General features: G+C 40.6%; 1 protein-coding gene across 6 annotated transcripts in view; it reads right to left on the reverse strand.

Moving 5' to 3' along the window:
• Window positions 1–22451, reverse strand: part of EPB41L5 (erythrocyte membrane protein band 4.1 like 5) — an 89149-nt gene that overhangs the window by 11491 nt on the left and 55207 nt on the right. For 4 of the 6 annotated variants that reach the window (XM_030580883.1, XM_030580882.1, XM_030580884.1 and 1 more), the window contains exons 17-23: window positions 16684–16844; window positions 15464–15558; window positions 8762–8890; window positions 8120–8181; window positions 7201–7311; window positions 1822–1915; window positions 739–816 (exon numbers count right to left, since the gene is read on the reverse strand). In XM_030580883.1, coding sequence (XP_030436743.1) covers window positions 739–816; window positions 1822–1915; window positions 7201–7311; window positions 8120–8181; window positions 8762–8890; window positions 15464–15558; window positions 16684–16844 — 730 coding nt within the window. Of the gene's footprint in view, window positions 1–738; window positions 817–1821; window positions 1916–7200; window positions 7312–8119; window positions 8182–8761; window positions 8891–15463; window positions 15559–16683; window positions 16845–22451 lie in introns of those variants that run through there. The other 2 variants (XM_030580886.1, XM_030580888.1) reach the window with 2 other exon arrangements.

Here is a 22451-nt window from a genome sequence, read left to right on the forward strand (position 1 = left end):
ATTATTTATATCTTGTCAGCCTGCACCATTGCTAAGGTCCCATCCAACACTATGGCTTTGAATCAAGTTGCTTGTAACAGTGACTGACTTTAAACATGATTTGTGTCTGAACATCACATAGCTAATAACTGATTAGTACAGTGGTCAGCTGACTGGGTTTTAGCACATAGCTGTCTTCCAGTAACCATTTTTTGGGAGTTTTTTGCAGTGTGTATCGGACCCCTTTTCTGCAACTGGTTTGTCAGGTCCTCTCCCCCCCCTCCCCAGCTCTCTGTGCAGTAAAGACACTCCAGAGCATACTGTCATCAGTGCTGCTTTGGGTGCATGCCTTCCAAGTACTCCCTATCCCCGCTGACGTGCTTGGGGCAGCTGTCCAGATTTTTCCAGAATGCACCCATAAGCCGTGTGGTATTCGTGGGGAGGGCAGAAAACTGCTCCACACTAAACTATGATACTTGTAACCAATTCAGGTGACCTCACTTCTGGTTCAGAGCCATAATGTGGTGAGCACCCATATAGTGCCCCAACAAATCAGAGTGGTAATCTAAGGCACATGTGGATTATCAAACCAGCAACCATGCTATTACTGCATATCAGACACAAATCCGATGGACAGATACCAAATGACAGACATCTAGAAATAGATTACATTTCCTTTTATAAATAGTCAATAGTTAAATCAAATCTGTATGCATGAAGGAGGCTCCCTTTAAGCAACTGGTTTTTAAACATAGTTACCTGAGGAATGGTTTCTGTAAAGTCAATTAGATTCTCCGTCAGCGATGTTAACAAAACATCAAGATCATCTGGACTGCTCTGTAAAATAAATCAGTTATTAATTAAATCCCCATTAGTCTGCAGATGGAGTATTTTAGTGGTTTCTTGATTTCTGAGTGTCCTCATCAATTTACTGTTCCATTGCCAGGCCTGGTCTTTGTTAATCTTTTAAACAAAAGCGAGTATTATCAGATCTTTATTATCAAGCCCTTCTGTTCTCATCTCCCCAGCCTAGGCTTTGTGCTAGAAGATTTTACACCAACATTGCTCTGTAGGAGTAAAATCATTCACTACACATATGGATGATACAATTGTTTAAGTGGAGTCTCTGGATTGAAGATCTAAACTTGGGAAAAGTGGATATAGCTGTGCACTGGAATCAGCAGCATAAAATCGGTTAGAGGTGCAGCAGCTAAGAAGCCTTCTCTTTTGGGGATCCAGAATCATACACGGAACCCTTTAGCCTAGTGAAATATCACAGGAGTTCCACATTACTGTCATTTAATTGTCTGGAGATGGACACAGAGATGCTGACCATGTCACATGCACATAAAACATCTATATTTGTGCTCACTGGTGCCCCCATGGAGAACACACTATCTTTGAATCAGAATCAAAATCTAAGCAACACAATAAAAACTTCAGGATCAAACCCTGCCCCTGCTATTGACTTCAGTGGGAACTGCACCCGTGCAGTCAAGTGGCAGAATTTCATTCTTAGAATCTGTTCCTGAGACATCAAAACTGTGGGATAAAGCAGATTCATCCACACGCTAGTTCAGAAAATCCTATGCTCTAGGTTGCCATCCTGGAGCATTTGTTGGACAGACAACACAAAGGGACATACCCCAGAGTGGGGTTTAAAATGGGGTCATATGATATTTGCATACAGCAGAAATCATGACTTGGTTAATGTGTGGCTATAACAAGTACGCTGCTGTAAAGTTTATTATGTGCACAGAGCTATTCCTCTTGTATTAAAATGACAGTGTCAGTGTCTCAGTGTGAAATGAAGAGCCTTGCACACAAACAGGTGGTGTGTACCTTTAAAACAGCAGTCTCCTCTGCTGGAGCCAGAATAGCTGGAACCAGTGATTCTTCAGGGCCAGAGGCGGCATTATCCTCTCCTAACACATTACTGAAAGAAGAAAACATTCTCACCACACTGCAGAGGCCGTGTGAAATAACCAGGGCTGCTTTTATGACAGCTTAGCCTAGAAACACAACAACAAATCAATATAGGGCAAGAAGGAGATTCATGCTTATGAAGAAGAAAGATGCTGATGTGATTGCCAAGTACCTGTAGCCCTCTCAGCACCTGCCACTGCACTGTACTGCAGACATCCCAGGCAGTGAACAATGTCAACATCTTCATCCCAGAGAGGATTTTTTACAGCACTTGTCTCAAACTTGTGTATGGAGAAGTAGTAGTTACTCACCTTGTGCAGTAACGATAGTTCTTCAAGGTGTCCCCTCCCCATGGGTGTTCCACTGTAGGTGTGTTTGTGTTCCTGTGCTGCTGATCGGAGAATTTTGGTAGCAGGGTCCTGTCCCTATCTTGTGCTCTGCACAACGCTAACCAGTGTTAACGCAGGTAAACCCTCCTCAGTTCCTTCTCTACCACAGAGTTTATGATGAGAACTCCAAAGCAGAGGAAAGGAGGGTGGGTTGTGGAGCACCCATAAGGGGACACACCTCAAAGAACCATTGGTACTGCACCAGGGGAGTAACTTCCTCTTCTTCTTCAAGTATGTCCCTATGAGTGCTCCACTGTCGGTGACTCCTGAGCAGCATCCTCTACAAGTGACTGGGGCCTCCAAGTCGAGTCTGTTATGGAGGAAAGTACTGGGGTGCCCAGTCTGGCGTCTGCAGCGGAGTCCCCCAGGATGGCATAGTGTTCTGAAAAGGTATGTGCAGATGCCCAGGTAGCTGCTCTGCAGATTTCTGATATAGAGATACCCTTGAAGAATGCGAGAGGTGAGGGATTCTATGTTGCAAAGTGCATAAGGATTATGGATGGAGGCGCTAAATTACAAATCCGATAACAGAGTTTGATACAGTTTGAGACCCATTTGGAGAGTCTTTGAGCTGAAATCGCTGTGCCTTTAGACCTATCCCCAGTGGGGAGGAAGAGCCTAGGAGATTTTCTAAAAACTTTTGTCCTGTCCAAACAGAAGGCCAAGGCTCTCCCTTAGATGTAGAGGGTTGCGATGAGGATTCTCAATGTGTGAAGTCTTGGCACTGGTCTGAGGGTGGTTGGAGGGCCGCTTCCATTAGAAGAAGCTTAAGTCTCGGCTCTCTATCTTTTCTAGATTTAGGTTTCAACTGCTGGCATAAACCATGCTTCTGGGGAATGTGGTTTTCTCCCAGACGGTGGACACACAAAGAATGTCCATCAGTCACTTGGATAGATTCTTTGCAGCTGAGACACTTCTTGAAGCGTGATGAACCGGGCATATGTCCAGAGGCATCCTCACATGCGGGGGGGAAGAATTGAGGAGAGGTTGAACAAAAACAAAATTTTAAGATTAAAAAAATAAATAAAAGACCAAAAGAACGTAAAGGAAACTCTAAGAAGTACTGTACTTAAAGTATGGAAAACGATTAGCAAGCCTGTAGAAGTTAATCTGTTAATGGACAGCCAGAGCGCTGCCTCTAGCCAGGAACAGTTCAGAAGGAATGGAGGAGGGTTTGCCCATGCAATGCTGGTTAGCCTTGTGGCAGAGCACAAGGGAAGGAACAACACATGTGCGGGCCGAATGGACACCGCTACGAAAATTCTCCAATCAGCCGCACAGGGATGCGAGCACACCTACAGTGGAGCATCCATAGGGGCACGACTTGAAGAAGAATTGGAACTTTCATGGCTCCCTCCTTCTCACCTGTGCTCCCTGCATCTTTAGGGGCAAAGCTGGAGAATGCCAGGTATTTCAGATTTCTCAGAGAGAGCATGGCAATCTCAGAAAGAGCCAGAAGATTCCCCTTCTGCTCTGTAATGCGTGTATGCTCACACTCAGGCCAAGCCTATATGCAGAAATTGTACAACTTTAACTAAAGGCATACCATTAAACTCATTTAGTTAAACTGGTTCAGCTGTGTGTGTGGACACTCTTACATTGGTTTAGTCAGAGCTTACACTTGTTTAGTTTGCGCATATACTTGAAACCAAGGTAAAAGTGCCCATAACACAAAGTGGCATCAGTTTAACATCACATCTTTCATTTAACCTGTGTAATTTCTGTATGTATACAAGTCCTCTGCATTCTCCAGTGTTTTTTAATATATTCATTAATTACAGCAGAACCCAGAGTTACGAACACCAGAGTTATGAAATGACTGGTCAACCACACATTTCATTTGGAACTCGAAGTAGGCAATCAGACAGCAGCAGAGACAAAGGAGGAAAAAGCAAATACAGTACATTACTGTGTTAAACAAACTACAAAAAAATAAATAAAGGGAATGTTTAAATAAACATTTGACAAGGCAAGGAAACTGTTTCTGTGCTTGTTTCATTTAAATGAAGATGGTTAAAAGCAGTATTTTTATCAGCACAGAAAAGTTTCAAAGCTGTATGAAGTCAATGTTCAGTTGTAAACTTTTGGAAGAATCACCATAACATTTTGTTCAGAGTTATGAAAAACTGAACTCTGAGGTTCTACTGATCTGGAAATGGGGGTTGGCTGTGAGGTAGAAAAATCTGCAGATGGCTAACCTAGATAACTGTGTCAAGTCTAGAGAAGACTGTCAGAAACTTCAGAAACTTCAGGCAAATGGGCAACTCTGATGGCAAATGAAGCCCGATGTTGATAAACGCGAACTAATTCACATTAAAAGGGACAAGATTATATACTTTTACTCCTTACAGGGTTCTAAATTAACTGTATCAACTCAGGAAAGAGACTTTGATATCACTCTGAACAACTCAATGAAGACCTCAGCCTATGATGATAAAAAAAAGCAAGCGAGGTCAGGATGCACAACTAGTAGCATGGAGAATAAGGAAAATATTATAATACAATTATATAAATCAATTCCATCTCAAATTATATGGCCTTATTTAGATTACAGTGTGAAGTACTGGTCACCCCATCTCACAAAGGGTACTGCAGAATTAGAGGGTTCACAGAAGCGGCCACGAGAATGATCAAGGACACGGATAGACACTCTTATGAGGGAGAGTGAAAAGACAGATTGTTTACCTTACAAAGGACCAAATAAAAGGGGATGTGATAAAACAAAGAATAGTCTAGAAGACGGATCAGAAACTTCAGTTCTCACTGTTTCACAACACAAAAGAACAACAGGAGTTAATGAAACGGAAAGACAACAAATTCCAAAATGATAAAAGGCAATACTTTTTCGCACCACATGTAATGATTATGGAACTTAATGCCACAGGATGCCACTGAGGTAAAGAATTTAGTAGGGTTCAAAGAGGGATTGGACATTTATGTGGACAACAAGAATTCCCAGAGTTGTTACAGCTAATGCTAAGAAAAATTTTAGAACGGATATAACCCATGCGCCTACAGAGTTTCAGCCAGTCTCAAACTAAGGGATCAGGATGCGACCTTCATAGGGGGATATTAGCCTATATCTACCGACTGTGGGGTTCTTCCACCTTTCTCTGAAAAATCTGGTGCTGGCCACTAACAGAGACAGGATATTGGGCTAGACGAACCATGTGTCTGATCCAGCCTAGCAATTAATGTGTTCCTACTTAACAGGAGTTATTTGTACAAAGAGAATGCAGACAAATTTATTTAAGTATAGGAACGAAGACAACAAATCATCCCTTGTTCTCTATGGAAATCTCACGATTATCTGCCTCTCTCTTTCCGATGTGTGATGCTGCTGACCTCACTTCAGCCAGCTGCCAAAACACTCATCAACTCTTCATGTTTATATTTGAAACAGCTGGAAAAACCCCTTAGAAATGAAGACACTACAAGCAGTAAATCACAAAAAATCCTCACTTCTACCGGGGAATAGATTAAGCAAATGAGGAACCACATGGATACACATTTCCCACCACAAACACATGTGTAATTATAGTATTTAGTCTATGCACAAGGAAAGTCTAGCATCAAGGTCAGCAGCTCAAGAAATAATGTTACAAACTACTGAAAATCTTCATTAACACACTGATTTCCATGGAGGTTGTAGAGATGTGACTAGAATGAAGCTGGTGTACTAATGTGTCTCAGCATATCAACAGAATCATTTAAAAAAAGGACACTAGGGCCCAAATGCTGATCTTGGTTACACCCCTATTTTGAGAGCTGGATGCAGATCCATCTAAGTGGGGAAGAAACACTTACACATATCACTAAAAGCTAATGCACCTTTTCCATGATTTATGCTGCTTACTATTTTGCATTCCACTCAGCCAGGATAGTTAAACTAGTGATTACTTAGCACAGGTGATGCTCTCTAGGCACTGGAGGACCAACGACTGTCAGAGTTTAACTTAAGTCTACTGGAAGAAAAAGGTTATGTGGTTTAGGCACTGGACCGGGAATTTGTGTTCTCATCCCACTCATTTACAGACATCCTGTCTGATCATGAGTAGGACACTCACTCTCTCTCTCTCTGAGCCTAGGTACCTCATCTATAAAATGGGAATAATACTTCCTTGGCTTCACAGGTGGGTTGTGAGGATAAATTAATTTGACTGAGTGGCTCACATGCTACAGAGCCGAGTGCCAGAGAAAGGCCTGCAAATAAAACCAGTAATGACCATTTTTAGCCCTTTTCATCCATAGATCTCTAAGTACTTTTTTATGGCGGGTAAGCATTAATCCCCATTTTACAGATGGGAACATTGAGGCATGATTCCTTCAAAGCCATTCAGTGAGTCACTGTCAGAGCAGGAATAGAATCCAGGCCTCCTAACTCCAGGGCTGGTGCTCGTTCCTAGCTTGCTTAATTTCACTCTCTTTCCCAATCAGTTCTCAGGCACTGCTTTTGTGTTTAGATACATATGGGGATGTTTACTCTAAAAATACCCTGCTCTCACTGCAATCTAAAAAACCTCAAACACACTTGTATTTCCTATTCTCTTTTGGTATGTTTTTGACTGCACTTCCTTGATCAAATTCCTTTTAGCTATTTATTTGATTTTAAAAATTTTAACAGGCAAATTACACAAGCATAAAAGAGAATATTAAGAACAACAATTTCTGCATATCCCTGCTGCATCATTCTGCTCTGTTGCCATTTATTTTCATGCACTCTGAAGACCATAGTGAGTGTGTGATAAAGAAAAGTCAGCAGATGAAGCCAGCCTAGCTTTTCTCCTCCTCCCCCCATTGGTGAAGAAGTGTTCATCCTGCTAGCTAACAGCTGTTTCTCATCTTTCCCAGGGTAATTGCTGAGCTGTTTCCTTATCCCAGTAACATTCCTTCCCAGAGCACTTACGGAAGGAAGGCATTTGAGGCAGGGATTTCTTTCAGCACTTCTCTTGATTCCTGAAATAGTGGGTTGGTTGCCAGGAGGCTGGTCTGTGCTTTCCCTGAGATCAGGATGACACTGCAAAAAGGAACAGGTACAACTCCTCATTGCCGGTTCTTTATCCATCCTCAGGAGAAAGACATTTTCTTCCCTGCTAAACCAACCTCTTTTCAGTTACTTGCCTATGCAAATGTTTTGGGGCCTGCCACATGATTCTCTCAGATAACTTGTCACCAAGTTATTGCTTTAACCTCTATGTACCTAGTCAAATCCAGCCAGCCCCAGCAATGACTTGTGTGAAATGAGTTGTCAGTGCTAGTTTTTTGCACACACGTGTTCGCTTTATATAAACTCCATTGTAAGTGATCCCATTGCTGGCACTCTAAGCAGTGTGGCCAAAAAGTAAGCAATGGAGACTAAATTACCCTCTGTACCCTAGGACAGAGCTGAAATACTCTAGTGGGGCAATGTTCTGTGTAGCAGGATATGACTTCAGTGCCTCAAACTGCCCAGGTAGCAACTTTCACCATGCTAAATTACCTAAAAAAAGGTAATGCCATTAATGGGTTAAGGAAAAAAAGATGGAAAGCTCAGATTGAGTATCTGAATTATCTTGTACATAACAAACAACACTTAGCAAGTACACTGCATAGTGATGTTTTGCTTTGAAGTGCTTTACACATATTAAAGAATTAAACCTTATAAGATGCTAAATTAACAGATGTGGAAACTTAAATTGTCCTCTTTTCATAGGTGGACCTCAATCACTTGTTCTAAATCACTGGTAAGAATCATTATCAGGAGTATGCCTCCAGCACCCCAGACTCCCAGTTCTGTGCTCAGGTCACGTGAGCATGCTGCTTCTTTCCTCCAGCCTATGCAGTACCTGGCAGTGGCATCGTGAATACTGGCTTTCTTGTTGTCCAACATGCTATCCTCTCTCGTGATCTAAAAGGAAATGAACACGAAAATAAGTTTCCAAAATTTAACTCCATCTTTGTGTCACTTTAGACACTCATGGAAAAGTCTGAAGTTTCCCTTCCCAACGGGAGAGTGAGCCATGTGTCTGCTATTCAAACAAAGCACAGTCAATTATTTTTTTCTTATGAAAACCTCAGTGCTAATGTAAAACAATCCAGCCAGGTCCTCCAAGGAACAATTAACACTTCTTAATACATCTGCTAGCAGTGCAAGCACCAAACTTATTTAGATCCTTATCTCTGTTGAAAGGAAAAGCTGGAATATGCTGAGAGGGACCCCATTAAGGGCCAAGGCCGGCAGAGTGGTCAGTGTATCTCCCTCTGAAGGTCAGAGGGCAGTTCCACTCTGCCACTGTTTCACCCCCTAGTTACACAGAGCCTTCATACCTAAAGACTAGTCCCATACAGCAGCCTCTCCAGGACAGAAGAGTATCAAGAGAGTCAAACTCAAGCAGAGGGTTAATTGAGGCTTCTTGATGGTGTACCATCTAGCCAGTCCTAAGGGGAACACCTGAGAATGGCATAATCTTTCTGAGCAAAGTATGTACCTTGTGCACTGCCTCTGCCTGGGCCTTCAGGATGTTGCTCTTTATGTCTGCAGGAAGACGCTCTGATGTTGTTACTGGGCTCTCAATTGTGTTATTGAGACATTTATCTGTCAACTTCACCACCTCATCCTAGAAATGGAAAATGTTCATTAGGAGCATCCCCTCCATGAGAAAACCTGGGCTGGGCTGAGTCCAAAAACATCAACACCCAACGTTAAACAGCAAGGCTTCAGTGTGTAAAAAAAATCAGAAAAGGCAAATATTCAAACAACAGAGAAACAATTTCTGACGTGGTTTTGAAACGTGATTGTAAAGTAGTAGTTAAAGGGTTAACTAGCAGGGATCTGATCCTACACAGCACAGGGGTTGAGGGTTGCATTTAAAGCCAGGCAAGATGCAGTATGCAAAAGGCGGACAGCATGGGAGACTGATCCTGTAATAATGAGCATACTGCTGCAAGGCCACATAGTTACACCTCCTGACTAATAACAGCAGTGAGACTTCGGGGGAGCACTGAGTGAAGTTCTTCATTACCATGTTGAGAAACATGTTTCAGCCCATGTCTCCTTAGTCATTTGTTAGCCCCACCCAGCTCTTCTCCACCTTGCATAAGTGAATAAGGGAGTAGGTGCACAATGGGAGTGTTAGACTCACCCACTGCTCAGTGCAGAGGATTGTGCCTGGTGCTTAACCTTACTTGTATTATGTGCAGCGTCTGTTTGCCTTGTGGAGCAGAGCCCTTGTGCACAATACTGGACAATACACAAGGACATGCAGGATCAAGGCCTTGGTGCTTACAAAATACTCTCAATATGAAATGTGCTAACCATTCTAAAGCCTATCATGAGAAAAATGATGTGTTTTACTAATAGCATCTTGGCACAGATCTGTTTCTACAACCCTGTGCACATAATGCTTTGTACAAATATAAAGGCTTTTGAAAACCAGGAGCTAAGAATTAACATGAGCAATGCACAACTTTCCACATTATGTCACTCTGGTGAGTGGAACCATATGGAATTACTCACCTAGCAACTGGATGGGGTTTTTAATTCAGTTTTAAATCCTATTAATGTAAATAAGGTACCTACCATCTTAAATCAATTTATCCTAAGTAGGCAGCTGAACATTTGCTCCCAAATGCAGCTTCAAGAGATTTTTTTCCTTAGACTCCAGTAGTATATTAGACTAACCAGACAGACAGACAAGGCTATCACAATACTTTTCTCACTAAATTACTTCAGAAGTAAAGTACTAGTCAGACACACACTGAGATCAGTCAAAATCTACAATATCTATTCTACAACAGTTTTTTTGATTATATGTACTATTTTTCTTAATTGCAAAGTGTTAATCAAGTTTTCAATCTGCTAACTGCTATTTGATTAGTGACAGATGCTAATCAACTGAGTGGAAACTAAACCTTATGACCCTTCTCTTCAGGATGCGACTCAGCGGGGGAAGTTCCAGAGCCCTATGTTCCTCATCATATATTTAGTCACTTGATAAGCAAGACTGATTCTTCGTTAGGCAAATCTTCTCCCCCTACAGTGCTCAACATATTGCCAAAATACTGCAGGCCTTAAACACAGGAGAAATCCCACTGAAGCCAGAGGAGCTGTTGGTGTGCATAGAAAGAGCAGTATTTTAGCTTATCAGCTTGTATGCAGATAGCATTTTTTTTTAAACTATGCATGCTCATCACCAAAGACAACAAGAGAAGGGTAACCTCTTCACTGCTGACTGACATCCCTCCTTCACTCTTAGCCTTGTCAATTAACTGGAATTACAAACGAAGATTTTCAGTGAGAGCTGCTGGATGTTCAGTTCTTTTGAGAATCAGACCACTTATTTAGGTGTCCAAGTATGGATTTATAAGCCTTACTTTAGGCACACAGATTTAAAAATATTGGCCTAAGTCAGCAATCCCCAAAGGCAAAAGTTGGTCCAACCTTACAGGGCTACTGTCAATGTAAAATAGGGTGTTTTTAATTGTTGCCAATAATTATGGGCAAAAGAAATTTTTTTTTTGGGGGGGGGGGAGACACATTCACACTAAATATATGAAATGCTATTAAAATATTTAGTGGATAGTTTATAACTTTATGGAATAGTTTAACAAAACCAAGCTTTTATATTGTAACAAATCATTAACCTTCCCCATTAATTCTCCCCATATCCTTGAGATCTATCCTTCTCTCCTCAGTCTCTCTCTCTATATCTTCCCTACTGCCCACTCTTGCTGAGTGCTAAGTGGAGGGCCAAAGGGAAAAAAAGTTAAAATATTCAGATATTTGCAGCATCTTTACATAATTTTCCAGCCCTAGTTAGACTGTTTTGTGGATACAATGGTCAATATTTGCCAGAAGCAGCAAGTAAAATAATCACATATATGGTCGTCGTACTGATTCCTTCACTGCTTTGATTTCAACAGAATAAAGTCTCTAATAAATGTCATTCCAACCTTATTGCTATGGAATATCCTTACAAATTAATCCAACCACACTGGGTTTCAGAATTAACATCACACTCAAAAGAACAGGAGACATTTCTGATCTCTCTGAGCTAACAATTAAGGGCCAAATTTTCTAAAGTGCATATCATCCACAAATGGGGCGAGAAGTTCTAACATGCTCAGCATCCAGCAGCTCCTATTGTTTTTAGTGGGAGCTGCCTCATGTTCAGCACTCATAATGCTTAAATCAGAGTTGAGCTCTTTTCAAAATCTGACCCCAAGTATGTCTGCAGACTCACTACATCTTCTCTGCACTGGTTCACATTTAAAAGGTTATTGCTGCAACCAGATTGTTTTATAAACGAAAGATTTACATTCTGCAGGAAACATTGGAATTACAAAAAATCTAGAGACTCTCAATCGGTATTATAGTATGGAATTTCTACAATTCATTTTCCAGTGGTGCTACAATAACTTTGATTATTAAAACTAAATATATATATATATAAACACATATTATTTACTTTTCACTATTCTGTGGTTTATTTTTGTTGCAGTTTCCTCAGTATGGACAGTGAATCTAGCCCAGTCACTTTCGGGTTCTCATGCAGTAGCATGTGTTTAGGTTCCCAACATTGTTGGGGAAATATTTAAATGAAAACTTGTTGTTGATTTTCTTTTAATGCCACGAAACTATTTCTATTCAGATTAACAGACATCTCCCTGCACCAGTTTTATTCTGTGTTTAACGAAATGGTGGGGGATAAGTATTTGGCACATGACACTTAATTTGGGTAGTTGGCAAAGACACCTAACTCTGCAGGTTTGTAAATATCCCAGGTCCATGGCAGTTCTCATTGTTCCTGCCTACTGGAATACGCTTAGACTAACTGTTTGTTCATTAGTGGGTATCTGTTCTATAAATTGTATCTATAATACATCAAATTACATCTGAAGACTATACAAACACTGCAGTGTAATGACAGAGGGGGTGATCTTCAAAGGCACAAATTAGAATTAGGAAACTAAATCCCATTGACTCTGAATGAGAGCTTGGCACTTATTTGCTTTTGGTACCTTTGAAAAAATCTCCCAGAGTCTGGTACGTCCACACTGTCAAATAACTTTTCCACTTTTTTTTATGATAGTTTAAGTAGCACAAGACTAAGAAACCCCAAAAAACCACCTCGGGAATAAACACATTACTCAGGAACTAGGGCTAGGTTTCACTATTCATTTCATTCTAGAAGCTGATGAAAGTGTATTGAAGAACTAATTGCTCTCCTTTGTTAGGCTCCTGAGATTTGTCCAATGTGCTAGTCAAAAGCTTGGGAATGACAGTTATGTGCTTCCATTCAAACAAAGTTTGGCAGCGAGCAGCTATGAAACTCCAGCAACTGGCTTGGAAGAATAAAGCCATTCATTCCACATTTGCAAATTTTTATTCCAGATAGATTCTGCCCTTTCTAAGGGGACCGATTGAGAAGTAGATATTTCCCTACCAAAGAACCAATCAAGAGTGGATGTAAATCTGGAATTGTCTAGAGATGATACTCAGAGACAAGCTCTGATCTTTAGAAGAGAACGTTCAAGTTTTTCAGCTAACAGCTGATGAACAATTCACTGGCATTTGGTGAAGTACCTTTGCTCACTGGTACAAGACACTGCTTTGCTTTCACAAGCAGAGAACTACTGACCCATTCTGTTGACAATGCAATTTGTCATGCTTCTTACAATCTCTTGCCTGCTACATTCCAGCAAGCTAAAACAAAACTGGAGATATTTTACATATTATTACAAAGATAAAATGACACAGCATGCTGAAATCAGCAAGCAAAAAACACAGAAAGAGAAATAGCTGGGATAATGAAAGAATAAAAAATAAAGTTAGCTTTAAGATTTTAGTTTAATTATTTCTCTTTATAGTAATACACTGTGGCAGTTTATAACTAGTCTGACAGGAACAGGTACCGCAACTCTTTATCACATGAGCAGAGTAGATGATAACAATGGGACTGCTTGCAGGATCAGGTCCATTATTTGTACATATGCATTTTGTAATACATTTTATGTATTAGAGATACACAGGATTTTTTGAAATAGCTTTCAAAAACAGTAGGTTTAAAACCAAGAGGGGGCAAGTCCCAAACTGGTTTTAACTATTGTTCTTAGGTCACCATTTTGGGAATCATTTCATGAGAAACATTTGATCTATGAGCTGTGACCCTCTAAGTGACCTTGCAATTTCTGTCCAGCTCAAAATTGACCACCTCAAACAATCTCTAGCTCTTTTTGTTTTTAACCATCATTCTCAAATTACCACTTGCTTAGAGTCAGCATAGCTTGAAAAGCTTTAGCCAAACAACTTTCTCCTTTTCTACTAGAGGAAAAATACTGATTCAAATAGAGTTTACATCCTACAATTTCACAATGATCAGTTTTAGAAGGTCATCCGCAGGTCCTTACTGATAGGAGTCTTTGCTTACAAAACTAAGTAGTCGTAGTATAATTCATCCTTAATTATCTAGACCTCAGGTGTGCAAAACTCCATTATCTAAACAGCAATATATTGCCCAGTAACTATTAAACTGAAAATTATTTTGATTATCCAGAACTTCCATTATCCAAAGTTATTCAGTGTCCTCTGTGACATATGCATAATCAGGGCTGTACGGTACAGGCATCTGTTTGTTAGACTAACTCATCATATGAGTCTCAGTGTGTTTAGTTTACCATAGCCACAATTTAACACTATGAACAGAGGGTTTCATTCTATTCTCTCTTGATTTAATCTACGGAATTGTTTCCCTCTTTGTTTAAAGCCAACAGGGAGATGAACAAATCACGATATTCTGAAATAAATTGTGTTCATTTGCCTTTGTTTACATTCGGCATAATAAGATCCACAGCTACCCACTAATCTTCTTAGAGATTTGGTAATCTTTGTAATGCAGTCGCCAAACAGAAAGGTACCCAAGGCATCCCAGTTGTCAGCCCTTAAAGGAGACATATGAACACAATACTCGGTAGCTATGAGCATACAGAAGCAACAGACGTTTCTCAAAAATGGGAAGAAACGTAGAAATGGGCTCAGCAGTCACGCAATTCAACCTACACATGTACTTCTCTAAATCTTTTAACAGATTCTGAGCCAACTTAACTGAAAGAGAAAACCCCACGGACTTCAATGGGAGGTAGATCAAACCTTTAGCCCTCCTGGGCTAATTCTGTGGTGTAGTGTGTGTTGTTTTGCCTTCTCTTCCTATTCAAAATACAGCGAGTATCTTGGGTTTGTAACACAAGGGGGAGAAGGCTGAGTTGCTTTTAATCAGATTGCTTTGTAGGAGCATCTGAAGGGAAAACTAACCCAAATTCTTGGGAAATCCCAATGGGCCTGTGGGACTGTTATGGGCAAAGGATGTCACCAGACATGTCACATTTTATTCTAGGTGATCTGTCTGTTTATAAATACTTTTTATTAGGCTAATGCTTTACACACCATGGCCCCATGCCCTGCCCCCCATAGCACCTTTTCTCATATTTGCTCTGAGGGCATTATTGATATTAATGAATTAAGATGCACAACTCTCCTGTAAAGAAAATAAGCACAGTGAAACCTGCACTAAATATCCATTCAAAGGACTGATAAATATACGTTATTTAACAGAAGTGATCTCCCATCAAAGATCAAGTTATTGTTCCCACATAATAAAAAAATAATATTTTGCTAATGGTGAACATGAGGTGCAGGGAGTGAAATCCTGACCCTACTGAAATCAATATGAGTTTTTTCAAGGAATTTAAGTAACTCTTGTTATAGTGTATGCTTTGTTGTGTATTGGATTGAGAAGTATAATGGAAACAATAAAATAGACTAAAAGGTAAAAAAAAACTAACTCTCTCCCTCCACTCAGTCCTTGTATGAAATTGAGAAGTGGACTAGATTGTGCACAATTTGCATACACAGTTAGGTGTCTAGGCACTTTTGATAATCCCACTAGGCATCTATCTACATATTTAGGCATTTACAAAACCTTTGCAAATCTAGTCCTTAGCTAATTTCCAGCAGAAATTATTCACTTATCTTGCAAAACAGTCTATAAAACAAAGTATATGCATTTGATTTTCTTGTGTCTCCATCACTTACAGACATTTTCAAACAAGTGGGACACATTAACCAGAAAGCAAAAGGGTTCTCAAAACCATCACAACACACTCAGCAACTTTCAGGAATGCAACCTGAGTACCTGTTTATTGATATTGATGTTTATGCTGGAGCAGGGCGCTGGCACTGGGCTGGGTTCCGTCTCCAGATGTTTCAGTTTCAACGTGTCTTCGAATGCTGAAAAAGATGGCAGAGACAACCCAAGGCCCTGTTAGTGCAGCTATGGGGTTATCTGGCATTTTACCTTTACCCCTGCTGACCGCAAATTATCAGAAGATCAAGCTATCTGGGCCAGTATGAAATAAAGCTACCTGTTTACACTTGAACAATTTAACTTCCATGGACTGGTCTGTATGCGCTGAATCGAAAAGAGAGGGAGTCTCGTACTAGCACAAAGTTCAGTGCAAGTGTGGGAAGGTAAGTGAATCTGTGTCTCAAGAATTATTTGCAAGTACAAAAGTAGCGCCTCAGAAGAGAGAGTTTATTTATACCATTTATGGGTTATCTCACATGTTCTGTAAAGAACCATTATACTTTCTCTTAGTTCTGCACTCATACATACTTGATTTGAGAAATAAATTGCTCCCAGCCAAAACCACTGACTCTCAAGCTCAGCAGATCCAGGTTCAAACTCCCTTCTCAGCCAGACTTCCTGTGAAACCTTGGACAAGTCATTTAATCTGTTTGTGCCTCAGTTCCCTATCTGTAAAACAGGCATAACAGCACTTCTCTACCTCACAGGGGTTTTGTGATGATAAATACATTGAAAATGTGAGGCACTGAGACACTAAGGTAATGGGAGCTATTTAAGTACCTAAGGAAGACAGATACACCAGTAGGAATACCATGATTCTAGTAATGACATCTTGGATCACGTACGATCAGGATTATAAATCCTGATGCAATCAGCACACAATATGGTTGGAAATGCAGGGTGTGGTAAACATACCAGTAGTATTTTTGCTGTGTCTGAATCTTGAAATGTATTTTTTACTGGAATCATCAATATAGCTATACAGCATGTTCTATCTACCAAGACCTTTCGCCACTATTGTCAGTGATACTTAAATTTTTGTTTCTGAACTACAGTACAATATTGCTGTGTACTATTAAAACAGTCCCTATATTATATTCAGGAGGTGGCTGTATTTCAGTGCTGAGCAAAGTGATCCCTATATATGTAGTTTGTCATATCTGCAGTCTCTTTTGGGATTTTGGAGGAAATGTTCTCAGTCATCGCAATAATTCCATCAGTGTCTCTGTATGGGATGATAATGGCAATAATTCAGGAAGTTTCCTTACCAGCAGGATCTATTTTTTCAGCAGCTGTCTCCTTTGTGCCAGGAGGAACAAAGCTAAGATCTGCCTCTTCTGGAACTCCTGCTGTCAAACTAGCAACAGGCTCATCAATGCAAGTCTCCAGCAACTCCTTGCTGTCTAGCAAATCAACAATCAGAGGCATGCTGCAAAAGTAGGAAGATGGACAGAGATAGGTAGAATCATTTCAGAAAAGTGACAACACAAGGCAAGGATTTAAAATATGCAACCTCAGGTAAAAAAAAGCAGGTCACTTTCCTTTGCTTGTTTTCAAGCACCCATGCGCATTCTTTAAAAATTGTTTCAGATAAGTTTACCCTGGCTTTCAAGGGAATTTAAAATCTAGAAGGTAGATACCTTGAAGAACGAGCTTCAAAACTCAGGACAGGTCCATATATTATCTTCACTTCTTCTGCTATATGAAAAATCAGTTCATAGTAGAGGAAAAATTCTCTGTGGAGCGTGATCATCAGCACAGCATGACCATACTGGAAGCAAAAAGTGTCTTCAATCTCACTGAAGTCTTTTATATGGAGTTTGCATGCAAACATAGCAAAAGAGAATGGCTGCGCTGTGCAACACTTTTACTTCTTATAATACTCAAACAGCTAATCCAAATCCTTCCCAGCTATGAGGAAGTTGAAACCTGAATCAAGATCTGGATCCAAGCTTTGAAAAGCAGATCTATCCATTGTTGTAAAAGTGGACAAGCAACTATGTAAATTTAGCTTTGGTCAAATCCTTCAGTACTTTTTAATCAAAATTTAAAACTAAGATGGAATGTATCCCTTTGCAAAAAAAAACCTTCCCCCTTTTTAATATTATTTACAAAGAGTTATAGAGCTGCATGGCACTTTACAGAACAAAGATGGGTTCCCCTCCCCAGAAGAGCTCAGAATCTAAGTTAAGGCCAGAACAACACAGGGAGAGGATGAGGAAAGGGTAAGACAAGGGCAAAGGCAGTAAGACTACTCTCTATGTCCAAGGATCTAAAGGCGCTCTGGTTGGACTCTCAGCACCCTGCAAGGTAGATATTATTTATTCTCATTTTGCAGATGGGTAAGGAGATCAGAGCCTGATTTTCAAAGACAGGCATGTACAATTGTGTGTTCCTAATCTGTGTGTGGAAGGACCACATCTGCTCATGGAAATCAAATCTGCACTCACGTGGCCAGTTAGATGCATAGTGGTTGCCATAAAAGAGTAAATATTTGCAACAGATACCACACCTTGGGATCCGAGGAACCTCAGATTGCCTTATGCTTTTAATTGGAAATAACGGTGGCATCTCAGATGCCAGATGTAACATCCGGTCTTTGTCTTCGTCTTTGATTCCCATCCATTAACTCTAAAGTGATGACGGGGCCAAATTAAGTCTATCCATCCCTTTTGATCTTTTGCCAGTTTCAGTTCCATTCATCTTTAAACCTTTTTTTTCTATGCCATTCTTCAATTACATTCAAAGAATCCTTGGTCTTCCTCTATTTCTAGTTCCTTGCACTCTGGTATGTATCACCAAGTATAGTATCATCTCTGGGTCCACTCTTGACACACTTCCAAACAATTGCAGTAATCTTTCTTGAATCTTTGGTAAGTGTTAAGTTGCCCTAGCCATTTCCTAACTCTCAGGTGTCCCCTGAGCCAGTTCATTTCTGCTGTCAAACTTTTTCATTCCTTGCCTTTCCTCACATTCCAGCATTCCAACTCACACATTAGTAGTGGCATGACAGTTGTCTCATATACACTAATTTTTGTTTTTCTCAATGTCTTTATTCTTCCCGAGCTTTCTGAATTTTTCCAATGGAATAGCAGCTACTCTGACTCCTCCTCTTATGTCATCTTCACCATTTTCATTCTTCGATACTAGCCCTCCAAAGTACAAACGTTTTTTCCACTTGTTCTTGTCGTCTCAGAGTTTGATCTTTACCTCCTTCTCTTGTCTTCCAAAGGCCACGTTTTTGTCTTCCCCATGCTGATCTTCAAGCTAAATTTTCTACTTTCCTGGTCTACCTCGTCATCATTCTCTGTAAATCCTTCTTGGTCAATATCATCTATGAATCTCAGATTATGCATGGTCTTACCCCATAACGTCACTCCTCCCATTTCCATCTTAGTGCTACAGCCATTATTGGTTCTAGTACCAAGCCAAACAAATCTGGTAATAGTGTGCATCCTTGTCTCACTCCTACAGTTGTCCTGACCACTCCCTCAGTTTTCTACTCCCATTGTACTCACTGACTTACAGTAGATGTTTTCTATCACCTTAATCAATTTTTCAGGAACACCATTCTGACACTGCACTCCATATGCTTTATAAAAACGTTTTATATGTAACTGGAATATGCTTTATGCAAAAGGTCTCCTGTAAGGTATCATTACAAAGCTTACAATTGAGTGTGTTCATCCTGTTTGTATGAATGTATCATTCTTGTATCTGAAACTAGGAATATGAGGTATAACTCTGAGGTCCTATTCTAATTATGCAAAGTGTGGGCAATTATGTGTGGTTTAGAATCTTGATGGCTCCCACTGACTAGGGCAACTGACAGTAAATGGCTCTGTTTACCTGCAAGCCTCCACTGTATACGTGCAGGCCAGCCCTGGAAGAATGGACGGGGTCTCACAGGACGTGTGGACATATCACATGATACTGGAATCCATCTTAAACCTGGTGCTTTTCCATTTAGAAGGAGGGGTGGGAACCCAGAGCGAGACAAATGATTCCTGGCTTGAACCAAAGCTATAAAAGGGGGTGGAACAGAACAAAGGACACTTCTAGTCATGAGCAAACCCCTAGTTTCCACCTAAGATGTCTGCTGGAACTGATGAGGACTGTACCAGGGAAAGGACTGGGCCCAGACTTGGAAGGAGTCCAGTCTGTGAAAGCAGCTTATGGGAACAGCTCTGAGGGTGAAATATTATCTGTAATCAGTTTTCTAACGTATTGGGCTTAGACTTGTGTTTTGTTTTGTTTGGTGACTTACTTTGTGCTGTTTGTCATTACTTGGAACTATTTAAATCCTACTTTTTATATTTAATAAAGTCACTTTCGTTTATTGATAAATCCTGAGTAAGTTGATTAATACCTAGGGGAGCAAACAGCTGTGCATCTCTAGCAGTGTTATAGAGGGCGGACAATTTAGGAGTATACCCTGTATAAGCTTTATACAGAGTAAAACAGATTTATTTGGGGTTTGGATCCCATTGGGAACTGGGTATCTGAGTGCTGGAGACAGGTGACCTGCTGTGCAGTTTTTGGTTAAAGACTACAGCTTTGGGGGCGTATTTCAGACCCTGGGGTTGTGCTGCAGCAGGCTAGCATGTCTGACTCAACAAGCCAGGGTTCTGGAGTCGCAAGCTGGCAGGGGAAACGGGCTCAGAGGTAATCTCAGCATATCAAGTGACATTCCCAAGGGGGTCTCTGTGACCGAACCTGTCACAATCATACATTATCATAGCATTTGGCAGGAAGGATTATAGCAAGTTATCAAGAGCCTGATGGTTTAGTTCTCATATCATGCGATAAAACCCAGGTCAAATTTCTCTTCACATATTCTTCTGCTTATTTACACTGTTTGCTTCTCCAGTTGTTCCTAGGTCTCTTTGCTTTCCATTTTATTTCTATTGAACTCAGCTTTTTCATCCTCCTTTTTATTATCCTTCAGCTTCCTACACGTGCTGCTTGACAGGAGCACTTCATCTGTTACCACCTTGATTTTTTTGTTTTGACTTTGTTGCCCAACACAATTTCAGTCACTCATATAATCCCATTTTTTAAACACTTCTCCACATCTCTTCAGTGTTCATTTCTTTTTTCATGATGTTTTTCCACATGGCTTCTTTTTAGTCTTTTCTGGTATCTGCTCTTTCAACTTTTCCACATCACAGATCTTAGTTCTTTGGCACTACTTCAACTGCTTTCAGCCACAGCAGTAACTCATGGTCTTCTCCGATATCAGCCGCAACTGATCTCCACAACAACACACTTGATTTCTATCTGCAGTTCTCAGATACAAAATCTCTTTGTTTGCCCATCAGGTGATATCCATGTCTACTTCCTCTTTGGCTTAGTGTGTTATCACCAGGTTATTACTTAGGATACTAAATTTCTGCCTCTCTCCTTTTTCATGTTCTCCACCTAGTCCAAATCTGCAGATTACTCCAGTTTAGGAAATCTAATCTGATCATAATGTCACATTAAAGTCTCCTATCGCCAATAACATGTCCTATCCAGGAGTATTGGTTGTAGCGTTCCGTATTCCTCGTTGCCTGTTAAATGTACTGATAGCAATGTATGCCACAAAATATACAAAGTTTGTAATGTAACTAAAAGAACGTTAGCGAGAACCTTGGCTTTTGAAATGTCCTGATCCTGTTTGATTTCTCAACAGTCACACCAAAAGGATGGCCATCCCCTTTAAAGCAAATCTGGTTCAATTATCAGACCCAACTAGGATGGGTTCAGATCCCTATAAAGGGCTGAGAGCTCAAATGAGAGGAGGTGCAGGAAGGAGATGGGTTCCAGCAGTAGTCTCTGAAGCAGGGGGATTGAAGGAAGGTCCTTCTTTTAGCACTGAAGGGGAAAAGCCCAAGGGAGTTATAGCCCAAAGTGGGCAAAGGGACTGTTTTTGGTTTTGGACTTTTTCGTTTTAGGAATTGAACTATGCTCAGAAAGAGACATGAGCATGGCAGTTAATCCTTCCTGGGATGCTCAGGAGATACAACCTGACTGAATAAACTGAGAACATAGCTAGCCTGAAGCCAGACCAGGTAGGTAGCACTGTTGCACACTGCAAAACACTAGCATTAATGCAACTTACCAAAATGATTAACTAAACTCAAACATTCTGAGGCCAGGCTTATGCCAGAGCTGCAGCTGCTGCTGGGAAGTAACTGGGAACTGACAGTGCACTTATAGCAGGAGTGGAGAAAAAGATGGGACTGGGTTCCCTACCTCCTCTGGACCCAGCACATAGGCCAGGCTGGGGTGCTGAGCCCAGCAGCCCATTTCTCTCTTCTCCCTGAAGTGGCACCAGATGAGGATGGAGTTCTCTTAATTTTTTATGAAGGGGGGTGGGGAAGTGTATGAGAGTACACTAGGCAAGACTTCCCCTAATAACTGAACCCTACCCCACAAGCAATCCGTTCATAGGCTCCTTCCGATTAACAACAGCTAAGACTCAGCTCTTCATTACCCCACTGGAAAAACAGCTCTCTTGATGCCAGCTGATGTAGTTAGTTCTGTAATGCAAGAGGAAGCTGGCTGTGCTGTGGTACTCAAGTTCAAACCGTGATGATGTGAGAGGGGTGGGTTGTTAGAGTTGTATACAACAGAATGTTTGGTTTTTTAACATTTTCCCTTTAAGAAATCATGGGAAATAACATGCAAAAATGTTAAAAGAACATTATTTAGATTGCACAGTCAAGCACTTGAAAGTCAAGAACTGCCAGATTTGCTGTGGCTTAATTCAGCCCTCTTGGGGGTCCTGCCTATGCACTGAAAGAGATGCTGTGGAAAAACTATTATGTCAATGCGCAATTACCAACTGGATCATAATGCATATGCACAAGTGAGCCAAATTTAGGTTGCACACACAACCTTAATTCTGACATTGCTTAGCTTCGGTGTGCTTGACTTCACAACTTAAATAATGTTCTTTTAATGTCATTTTTGTATATAATGCAATAAGAGATTGAGTATCTTCTTTACTTCTTTCATTTTGGGTTATTAGAAGTTGGCCTGCAAAAGGAAG

The sequence above is a fragment of the Gopherus evgoodei genome, chromosome 11 (assembly GCF_007399415.2).
Source record: "Gopherus evgoodei ecotype Sinaloan lineage chromosome 11, rGopEvg1_v1.p, whole genome shotgun sequence".
NCBI classification, from domain to species: Eukaryota; Metazoa; Chordata; order Testudines; family Testudinidae; genus Gopherus; species Gopherus evgoodei.